This window comes from Pyrus communis, chromosome 4 (assembly GCF_041283825.1).
Source record: "Pyrus communis isolate YQ-2024b chromosome 4, ASM4128382v1, whole genome shotgun sequence".
NCBI classification, from domain to species: domain Eukaryota; kingdom Viridiplantae; phylum Streptophyta; class Magnoliopsida; order Rosales; family Rosaceae; genus Pyrus; species Pyrus communis.
In genome coordinates, this window is record NC_142568.1 from 21,743,085 (window position 1) to 21,754,077 (window position 10,993).

The 10,993-nt window shown below is 41.9% G+C and overlaps 4 protein-coding genes and 1 non-coding gene across 5 annotated transcripts; 4 read left to right on the plus strand and 1 right to left on the minus strand.

Moving 5' to 3' along the window:
• The first annotated feature begins 250 nt into the window (after positions 1-250).
• On the plus strand, positions 251-321 carry TRNAG-CCC (transfer RNA glycine (anticodon CCC)). Its single transcript has one exon. It is a non-coding gene; the product is annotated as a tRNA-Gly (tRNA).
• Positions 322-2,479: 2,158 nt separating this feature from the next.
• Positions 2,480-3,391, plus strand: HTA7 (histone H2A 7). Its single transcript, XM_068461530.2, has 2 exons — positions 2,480-2,786; positions 2,885-3,391. The coding sequence occupies exons 1-2, from the start codon at positions 2,583-2,585 to the stop codon at positions 3,128-3,130; spliced, it is 450 nt and encodes a 149-aa protein (XP_068317631.1). The 5' UTR covers positions 2,480-2,582; the 3' UTR covers positions 3,131-3,391.
• Positions 3,392-3,552: 161 nt separating this feature from the next.
• Positions 3,553-6,722, plus strand: LOC137722423 (putative protease Do-like 14). Its single transcript, XM_068461420.2, has 10 exons — positions 3,553-3,696; positions 3,782-3,869; positions 4,139-4,393; positions 4,506-4,633; positions 4,759-4,970; positions 5,136-5,217; positions 5,310-5,452; positions 5,565-5,685; positions 5,946-6,038; positions 6,446-6,722. The coding sequence occupies exons 1-10, from the start codon at positions 3,682-3,684 to the stop codon at positions 6,560-6,562; spliced, it is 1,254 nt and encodes a 417-aa protein (XP_068317521.2). The 5' UTR covers positions 3,553-3,681; the 3' UTR covers positions 6,563-6,722.
• A 128-nt stretch (positions 6,723-6,850) lies between these two features.
• Positions 6,851-9,342, minus strand: LOC137722424 (autophagy-related protein 18a). Its single transcript, XM_068461421.2, has 4 exons — positions 8,545-9,342; positions 7,895-8,108; positions 7,270-7,411; positions 6,851-7,101 (listed from the first exon to the last, which is right to left on the minus strand). Exons 1-4 carry the CDS (start codon positions 9,340-9,342, stop codon positions 7,011-7,013), a joined length of 1,245 nt encoding a protein of 414 aa, XP_068317522.1. The 3' UTR covers positions 6,851-7,010.
• A 260-nt stretch (positions 9,343-9,602) lies between these two features.
• On the plus strand, positions 9,603-10,747 carry LOC137722426 (uncharacterized). Its single transcript, XM_068461422.2, has one exon. The coding sequence runs from the start codon at positions 9,603-9,605 to the stop codon at positions 10,506-10,508; it is 906 nt and encodes a 301-aa protein (XP_068317523.2). The 3' UTR covers positions 10,509-10,747.
• Positions 10,748-10,993: the final 246 nt, after the last annotated feature.

Below are 10,993 nucleotides of genomic sequence, written 5' to 3' on the forward strand. Positions count from 1 at the left end.
CTTTTTTTGTCATTAATTTCACGTGAAACTGATGACGCTTCTTTTGTCACCAAACCAACTTTATGATCGACATCACGTGAATTGACAAAAAAATTAATACGTGTGTCATAAACTGTGTTTATATATCTAAGCACAGTTTTTATAGAGGAAATCAATCTAGCTTATCGGAGCATACAAATTTCAAAATTTTTTTAAGTTATTGAGAAAAAAATGTAAACAAATAGCAAACGGAGAACCCATTCAACAACGGGCGCATCTGGTGTAGTGGTATCATAGTACCCTCCCACGGTACTGACCAGGGTTCGATTCCCTGGATGCGCACCAGTTTTTTTTAACATTTTATACTTTTTACAATCAGCAAGGTACTCATTAAGATGACAAGAACATTAGTACATATGAAGTAACAATGACGGAGCCAACATGGGTCCATTGGTTACTATTGACGTCAATAACTTTATAACATCAATGTATGTTTATCTATATATTTGTGTACGACACTTATATATAACTATGGCAAACTGAAAAGATAAGTCAGAAACACTGAATTATAAATTGATGTTCTGTTTTGCAACCCCATGTATAGTTATTTTGTAAATTTTCTTTCTTTCTTTCATTTGTCTTTTTTTTCTTTCTCATATTTCTTGTGTTCGATAAAATGTTTCACTTGTTAAGCCTCGACAAAAATAGACAAAATGCAGCATAACTTGACATGCACTCACCAGAAACTCGACGAAATGATCCAAAGAAGTTTTTTTGGCTAAAGTTATGACCTCAATATTATAAAACAAGCTCCGTCACTACTAATAGAGATGAATTTTTATGAAAAAAGATTTTTCGAGATTTTTAACCCATCTCAAAGAATAAGGAGACCTTGCATAATTTCGAAAATAGTGTCACGCATTATCTTTCTTAGAGATGATGGGGCAGGTTTCCTTAAAATACCAGGCAAAAAGGAAAAGTAAAGACTATTCCTTAACGAGTTCTATGGCAAACACATATCGTACGTACCTCTACTTGAAATGCCATCCCTTAAAGTAAAGAATCTTTAACTACGTTCCCTTCTTTCTTCCATTTTGTTCTCACATCTCCTCTTCAAGTCTTCAACCAATGAACACCAACTCCATGGATTTCGGCCGCGTAATTTTCGCCCTAATCGGCTTCTCCTCCTCGCTCTTCTTCTTCGTGCCAAACGTCAAGAGTTGGCGTACGCAACAAGTAACGACTGAAAAACTGAGGATCATCGGTGAAGCATTGAAGCAAGCGGAAAAAAGGGCGACGAGGTTTCAAGAGAGGCACGACCGAATTTTACGTCAGATATCCTCGTTCTACTTGATAAATAAGGAGCTCGAGGGGGCGTTGGCCGATGCTCGGGCTGCGATGAATGAAGCTTTGGAGTTTGCTGCAAATTTGAGGAAGTTGCAGATGAAGATCATTAGCTCTTTCCCAAGTGATGATCAGATTGTAGACATGACAACACATGCAGGTTAATTAATTAAGAAATAATTATAGGATTATGTTGGAATTAATCATTAATTATGACGTAGTAAATGATCAGTTTACATTTCCAAATGCCAATGATTCAAGGAAGTTTGTTTAAAGACCAATCAATGATATTTTTATTTGGTGAGGAATACTTAGATGAGAGATTTTTCAGTGTGCTGGAAACATAACTCGGTATACCAAATATCATAACAAAAGTAGTTGAATTTTTTTTTTTTCAAATATTCAACCACTTGTTTTATGTCAATTTGGTGTATCGTGTTTCCAACACACTAAAAAAATTATTCCAAGAGAGGCGTTGTGATCATTTAGGTGTAGAAATAATTAAGTGGGTTGATATAATTTAACATTTTGCTGTGTTATAAATTTGGAAATGTTTATTATCCTTAAGTGATGGTAATGTTTATTCTTGAGTGGGTGCATTTTTCCTCATCATCCTTAAGTGATGGTAATGTTTATTACTTTATTTATCATTACTGGATGAGTTTAGATTTTGATATTGGTGTCTATCCACTACATAGATCTTAAAATTAAAATTTATCTAACGGTGATAAGTAGGGTGTTAAACATCACCGTCACTGAATAAATAGGGTGGTAGACAAGAATATTTCCTTTTTAACCTTCTGAGAAAGGTTGGTGCTATCCACACGGACCACACCCACCAATTTTTACTTCTCAAATTCCTCAATTTTCAGTTGTTGAAACGAAAGAACTAAAAAATATTAATGATAAAAAATCGACAAAAGTGTGTGGAAGGAAAAAATGTGAGTAAATAGCAGTTTAACCAAAAGCATTATCCAGTGCTCCAACGAGTGGCCACAAAAGGACTTGGATTGCCAGCATGTCATTAATTCACAGCCGTTGATCGTCATAAAAAAATCAGAACCGTTCCCTTATTTGAAACCAATCCAATTGGCCAGCCCAAAAGCACTTGGATCGCCAACGTGGCAAACCCCACTATAAAACACCACGCCCCAAAAAACACTCCAGACCAAAATTCAAATCCGAGTGCATCTCAGTTCTCAACAATTCGTTTTCCCTCCTAAACGAATCATTTTCATTTCCCCAAAAACTCAGAGAGAATGGAAGCCACGAAAGCCACCAAGGGCGCCGGCGGAAGAAGAGGCGGAGAGAGGAAGAAGTCGGTGTCCAAGTCAGTTAAAGCCGGCCTCCAATTCCCCGTCGGCCGTATCGCTCGTTTCCTCAAAAAGGGACGCTACGCCCAGCGTACCGGTACCGGCGCTCCCATTTACCTCGCCGCCGTCCTCGAATACCTCGCCGCCGAGGTGATTTCTCGATCCACATTTCCCAGATCCAAACATTTTCTGCTTATATATCTTTTTTAACTTTTGCTAATATATTCGTGGTGGCGGATTGAAATCAGGTGCTGGAATTGGCGGGAAACGCGGCGCGTGACAACAAGAAGACTCGAATTAACCCGAGGCACTTGCTTTTGGCGGTGAGAAACGACGAGGAGCTGGGGAAGCTCCTCGCCGGCGTGACCATCGCAAGCGGCGGCGTGCTCCCCAACATCAATCCAGTCTTGCTTCCGAAGAAGACCGCTGGCTCCCAAGAAGGCGAGAAGGCGCCCAAGTCTCCCAAGGCAGCAAAGTCCCCAAAGAAGGCGTAAAACGCATGTCGTTTTTTAGGACTAATTAATCTCAGCAGGGATCTGTAAGGCTCAGTGGTATTTTGGTCTTTTTGCTAAGGCGATGGTAACCGGATGTATTGTATGTAGTGCAAAAATGCAGTAGGGGGTATATCTGAAAATTTCAATGGAAAAGCTTTTGGTTTTGTGTATTAAAATTCCGTCTTGCAATGTGAAATGTCACATGTACCCTTTAAAAATTGATTAATGATAAAGGAGTTGTTAATCCTGATTTATCTTCAACTAATCGTGTACCAATTTCCTATTTACCAAAAAACCCTTGTATTACCATCCGGAAGGCCTAACCCTTGCAATTTTTGGGTACCACGTTGTTGGGCTTGAAGCTTAGTTACCTATTGGGATATGGCCCAAAGCCCATTAAAACTTCACGGTGGGTTGAAGAGGCCATTAAACTGTTAGTACTTAGGCACCGTCGCGAAAAGTAAAAGGGCGGGTTTAGCGTGGGTTTTTGATGTGCTTTGCGTTCCTAAATTTCCAGACGCATTGAAGAAGCATTCTTTTTCTCTTTACTCATGAACCATTTTCTGGTATTCTCGCAGTTTAATTTAAATTAATTTTTTTAATTTTGTTACTTCGCTGGAAACTTATGAATTTCCTGTCTGATTCCGGCAGAGAAAAATTTCTACTCCGCACCGGATTGCCGCCATTGCCGCCGCTGCAGGGTCGGCTTATTTGTTATCCGACGGCAGCAGAAACTCCGGTGAGCTCCAAGTTCTTTGTTTTTTATTGTTCCAAACTCCGGTCAAACATTTTTTGCTTGGTGGGTAATTGAGGAAATGTCAAAGGTTGGGTTTTGATTGATCAAACATTTAATTGAGATCGAGATTCAGAAATCATTTGAGATGTTTTTGGCCTTAATGTTTATAAATTTTAACTAAACATTGGTGTGCTTTTAGTCGATTAACCGTGATTTTAGTCCATTTGTTTGTAGCTACGGTAATCATATCTTTCTTCTGAATTGGGTTTTAGATTATACGGCATCAGTGTCAATCACTGCACCATTGCGCGAATCCTTGCAGCTTCCATGGCAAACGGGGCTATTGGCTCCACTGTTTTCTGTGGGAACTAGTTCAATTCCATCATCAGATATAAGGAAGGATATTTCTGGTGTTTCCCCTTCTGAAGAGGCCCCTAAGCCATGTTCTGGATGTTTGAGCAGGGATTCTTTCGCAAAGGCTGCTGCGAAGGTTGGTCCTGCTGTTGTCAACATCTCTGCTCCAGAGGGTGAGAACGGATTTTGGGTTTTCTGTTTTTCTGGTTTTGCATTTTTATTTGAGGTAGTTTTATTTTATTGAGAAATCGACAATAATGCTAGTTTGTCAACTGAGTCTTTTAGGTGCATATGGGATCACTCCGGGAAAGAGTATAGGCTCTGGGACGATTATTGATGAGGACGGTACAATTTTAACATGCGCACATACTGTAGTTGATTTTTATGGCCTGAGAGCTTCATCAAAAGGGAAGGTTAGAAACTACATCCCAGTTCTCGTCATTTAACATATCACATTGTTACATATTGGAAGGGGAAAGAGTTGTAAGACTGAGTTACGAAATGCAGTAGGTTTGATGTTTGGTGGAACTTGGTACAGGTTCATGTCACCTTGCAAGATGGTAGAACATTTGAGGGTACCGTGGTCAATGCAGATTTACAATCCGATGTGGCTATAGTAAAGATAAATTCTAAAACCCCACTGCCAACAGCAAAGCTAGGCAGTTCGCGTAAACTTCAACCTGGGGATTGGGTGATAGCTGTTGGCTGTCCACTTTCACTTCAGAATACCGTCACAGCTGGTATCGTAAGGTAAAAATAATAATTTTGAGTAATAAGGAGTTGTTCTTTTCTTTTACCAGTTATAAAATGAAACTCCTAGCAACGAAGCAATTTCAACCCTTTGTCTCTTAAATTGACAATGGTAAGCATCCTTGTTCTTGCTGTTTCCTCATTTTGTTTCTCTGTAAAATCTAGTTGTGTTGACCGAAAGAGCACTGATTTGGGTCTTGGTGGAGTGCGGAGAGAGTATTTACAGACAGATTGCGCAATCAACCCGGTATCTCTCTCTCTTCATTTTGTGCGTCCCATAATAAAATGTGTCTAAGACTTGGCTCTTTTTTTTTCTGGTCTCTCACTTGCCTGGTGCAGGGAAATTCTGGGGGGCCTTTGGTCAATATTGACGGAGAAGTGATTGGTGTTAATATTATGAAAGTCTATGCTGCTGATGGATTGAGTTTTGCCTTCCCAATTGATTCAGTCACCAAAATCATGGAGCACTTCAAGAAAAGTGGGTACGCTTGTTTCAGCATGAAACTCATTATCTAGGACTCTAAAGTATAACTGTATGACAAATCGGTTTCCTTTATGGCAGCATCTGTGAAGCTAACCAGTCATGTTTGGCAGGAGGGTTGTTCGGCCTTGGGTTGGACTAAAGATGGTTGATCTCACTGAGGTCATCATCACCCAGCTTAAAGAAAGAGATCCTACATTTCCAAACGTGAAGAAAGGCATTCTTGTGCCTATGGTATGTGCATAGTTGCTTCCTTCCACAGGGGTGGGGAATAATCGAATATATCTATACCATCCTTTGGCAGTTTCTGAATCACAAAGACATTTAAATGACTTCGTACTTTCGTACCAAATCTGCCAAGAGTTCCGTTTTATGCATCCGTATTTTCTAAATGGGTGTGTGATGTACAAATATGAAAACGATGCTTTTTTTTTTTCCGTTAAGATAGCTGGATCAATCATCTAATAATTTTCCCATTGTTCGTCGTATTGTAGGTAACTCCTGGGTCACCTGCTGAACGAGCCGGGTTCCGTCCTGGTGATGTCGTTATTGAATTTGATGGAAACGCTGTTGCAAGCATCAAGGAGGTACTCAGAACCCTTATCATAATATTATTACATTTTGAAATCACCAAATTAGGCATATGGCTGGTTTTTGCTGAAATTTGTCCTAGCAGACATGAATAGTATTTACTCCAAACTTTAGCATATGACTTGGTTATATGATTAGGAAAGAGATCCAAGATCTCTAACACCAAAGCCTGCGGATCAAGTGATCCAGGCCTTCGAAATTTGATCCAACGGCTAAAATTATTATAACTTTTAAAAGGACCTCTGTTTTTAGCCGTTGAATCAAATTTCAAAGGTCCGGATCACTTAATCCGCGGGCTTTGGTGGAAGAGATCCGCGGGCTTTGGTGGAAGAGATCCGGAGAGGATCTCTTTCCATATGATTATGCAATATGATGGTTCATATGAGTGGTGAAATTGTGACAGATCATTGAAATAATGGGGGACCGAGTCGGGGTGCCCATCGGGGTAGTCGTCATACGAGCGAGAGACGATACAGTGACCTTAACAGTGATCCCAGAGGAGTCCAATTCAGATATGTAAGCGAAAACCTTTTGTTTTCAGGATGTTTGTTGTTAGTTTGGTTCCTGTAATCCTGTGACTTAAAAGGAAGAAGAGCGTATGCATTTGCCAGCTAGTAAGCACGCGTTCGTGTAAGGTCGAAAGAAAACACTCTTGATATTGATGTGAATCATTTCGTAAATTGATATTGCCTCTATGTACAACAACAATAACAAAGCCTTAACTCACCATGTGGGTCCGATGTATGAATCTCAAAACGTTACTGCGCTCGTTTTTGCACCAAGTCTTCCAAGTGTTGCGAACCAAAACTTTGGAGATAAAAGTTTACCAGTAAAACTAACCAACTGTTATATACATGTAACCCCGATGTTGAACAATCTCTAGCACATTCCTCATCTCCTCAGATATTTATAACGTACTAATCTCAACCCTAAATAATTTGAACTGTATATTTGCATTTTGCACTAGTTCAGGAAGTTTCTTCTGGCTTTAGAAAATTATAGTATTCAATCTGAGTCATCTCTCCTCCATTTTCGGGGTCAAACTGGCATCGGTAGAAGCTGCAAAGGCAATTCGATACTTGGATTAGACGAGTAATATTCACACGCGGCAAAGAAAAGAATGAAGTTGATTACGAATTAAAATCAAGAACGTCCTAGTTGAAGCTAGTTCCACGGAATCAATAGACATATAAACAAAAAACAACAAACAAAAACAAATTCCCTTACCTTCCGTCCATGCCAAGAATCACTACTGTGTTCTTCTGGTGGCCAAAGGCAACAATGTACCGCAAACCTTCCTGCAAGTGATATTTAGCCACTGACCATTCTGAGCTGAAATACTTTGGCAGCACGCCTGAGAACGATAAACCTAGAATGGAACCGAAAGACCAAGATCAGAATCCACAACTGTCATTCATTTCAAAATTGACATTAATCCAAAACACAGCAGGCATAGGATATTCCGAGTAACAGGATCTGCAAGTTAAGCATAAGTTAAAAGGCAAACTAGCTGTTGCTGTGAAGCAAGAATAGGCTACATGATGCAATATTTTCACTATATTCAACCCCCCAACCGATAAGTTTGAGTATTTCGCAATAATTAGAACGAGAAACTACTAGTTTGAAGTACAAGATAAGCAAAAAAATAATCAAATTTTCTTTTTTGTCGCCAAAGAGCCCTCAAGTATAGGCTATGCAAAGTATGTTACCCCCACAACTGATAAGTTTGAGTATTTCGCAATAATTAGAACGAGAAACTACTAGATGAAGTACAAGATATGCAAAAAAATAATCAAATTTTACTTTTTGTCACCGAAGAACCTTCAAGTATAAGCTAAGCAAAGTATGTTACCTTTCATGAAAGAGAGGGATGAAATGCCCAATGGACTAGGAAGATTGGATTCTGATGCACTGCGTCTGTGTGATCTCTCACACCCCAAGGATCCCGAATCAACCTTAACGCTGAAAACATGGACGGTGCCCTTGTCACTTGACACAGCTAACCATTGTGCACCAGAAGAGAAAGCAAGACTGTAAATCTCTGCTCTCTCTGCTCCTCGCCTTACCTGCACAAGATACCAAGTAAGTTCTCAGATACAAATAGTTCCCGGTGATCAGAAGCGTTCATATATTTTTTCCGCAGAGTGGTAAAGAACATGATTCCTAAAGCAAAACATTCTAACAGACGACATTAACACACATCTCCGCAGCTTGCAGTGCCAGAGTTAACAACTTACGTTTATGACAAACTTATGCTTGGTTTCGGGTTTCACTCAAATTTGGATAACGATGGCTAAGTTCGCAAACCAGTCAACTGAAACATAAAATCTTAATCAATCCTAAACCTTAATCAAACATGAATGTTAATTTCGACAAAAGCACACTCATATTCACATGAAATCAAACCAGAATAACAGACACTGAAAATTCGATTCAGATTTGACTAACACCAAAAACACATTAATTTGAAAATTCAGAGTAAAAGATTTGAAATTTAAATACCTCTTGTAGTAATGAACCATCCAAAGCATTGAAAATCCGAACCAAGGTCCCTTTACTGCTGGCGGTAGCGAGGAGCCGGCCGTCCTGCGTGAGCCCCAAGCAAGCGAGCCTCGAATCGTGGGCGACGATAAACTTGGTCCGCTTTGACCCGTAATGGTCGACCCGAACTTGACCCTTTTGGATACCCGGGCACACCAGCAAGGGGTGACCCGAACCCTGCGAGACCTCACACAGTCCTTTAGGGTTGGAGATGGTCACGATCTGATGATCGAGCGTTAAGTCGGAGATGTTGTAGAGGAAGATTTTGTGCTCCAAAACGACGACGATTCGGTCGCGGCGGAGCCTGACGCCTCTGACCTCGGACCGGAAAGAGAGCTCGCCGATGCACCGGGACTCATTGTCGTCCCACATCATGACTTTGCTGGGCGGGTAGAGAGGGTCGGGTCCGCCTCCGACCAGGGCGAGGATTTGGTAGCGGAAGAGCATTTGGACCATTCCGACGCCCCGCTGATCGGAATCACGGCGGAAGAGCTCGCGGACGGGGTCGCAGTTGTAGACGCGGAAGCCGGAGTCCGTGGCGACGGAGAAGCAGCTGTGGTCCTGGTTGAAGGACAGGTGGAGGAGCTTGGGGTTTTGGTTCTGGATCGTGTGGGTGGAGAGAGAGCGGGAGTCGTCGGGTTCGGAATCGGAGGCCGAATTGGGAGGCTGCACTGACTGCGCCATGTGGGGAGTGGTGAGTAAATCAGGAGTCCCGTCTAGAACGACGAATTGAAAAGGCGGGGAGGAGGCGGCGGTCATGGCCTAACCAAATACGAGGGCGGTGGAGTGTTGGGAATTTGGGTTTTTCGACCTTTTAATATAAATATTTATATTATAAATTTGAGATTTTTCGATTTAAAAGGATTATATTTATTACGCTCTTGCGGTTGAACAAAAAAAATCCCCAATTTTCTCCAAAGCCTCACTCTTTATATCTCAAATTAGGGTTTTTTTTAGGGTTTAATCAAATTTCATCGACTTTTCTCGCCTGAATCAATCTCTACTGCAAATCAATCGCAATGGCTCGTAACGAAGAGAAAGCGCAGTCGATGCTCAATCGGTTCATTGCCCTCAAGGCCGAAGAGAAGAAGAAGCCAAAAGAACGACGCCCGTACCTCGCCTCCGAGTGCCGCGACCTCGCCGAGGCCTCCAGATGGCGGCAGCAAATCATGGGGGAGATCGGCCGGAAAGTCGCCGAGATCCAGAACGAAGCCCTCGGGGAGCACCGGACCCGCGACCTCAACGACGAGATCAACAAGCTGATTCGAGAGAAGGTACATTGGGAGCGGCGGATTGTGGAGCTCGGAGGCCCAAATTATGCCAAAAACGCCCCTAAGATGACCGACCTCGACGGTAATATTGTCGATGTTCCGAACCCTAGCGGCCGCGGCCCTGGGTATCGGTACTTTGGAGCGGCGAAGAAGCTGCCGGGAGTCAGAGAGCTTTTCGAGAAGCCGCCGGAGCTGAGAAAGCGGCGGACGAGGTATGATATATACAAGAGGATTGATGCTAGTTATTATGGGTATAGGGACGATGAGGATGGGATTTTGGAGAAGCTTGAGGTGGAGGCGGAGAAGAAGATGAGGGCAGAGGCGGTGGCGGAATGGAAGAGGATGGAGGAGATAAGGCGTGAAGCGAGGAGGGCGGTGAAGAGCGGGGAGGTGGTGTCAGCGGCAAAGGTGAAGGAGGTATTGTTTGAGGAGGAAGAGGAGGTGGTGGAGGAGGAGAGGCAGAGAGAGAGGGAATTGAAAGAGAGGAGTGAGCAGGAGAGGGAGTTCGTGGTGCACGTGCCGCTGCCAGATGATAAGGAGATTGAGAAGATGGTGCTGGAGAAGAAGAAGAGGGAGCTGCTGAGCAAGTATACCAGTGATGAATTGATGGAGGAGCAGTCCGAGGCGAAGGAGATGCTTAACATTAAGCGCTAGACGTTAGACCTCCCGCCATGACAGAGTATGTTACTCATTGACTGATAGAAAGTTGTTACCTTTTCTCTTATCAAAATGTTGTTGCCTAACTTGAATTCTCTTTGATTCTTTGAGAGGCTGTGTTGAGTATTTGTAAAGTTTTTAGATGATGAAACAAGTTAAATTTGTCGCCGAGGAATTATTTTTCGAGGAGCTTGAGGTGCAGTAATTGTTATTATCAATTGATCGAAGTTTAGTTAGTTTGTCCAAAAGTGTTTAGATTTGGGTGCAGCTTCTTTGAAGATACAACCACATTGTACTCATGTTAGGCATGGTCTATGTTTTGATCGTATAGGTTTTTCTGATGGTTGAGTAACTTGGTTTCCTCTTTCGGATGGTCTCTCCACACTAAGGTGTAGGTTATGATATGATACCGTAGTGTCGGAACACCTTTGCAGTTTCTATGCGAGTTGAAGAATAAACAGAATTCATGATTCTCTTGAATT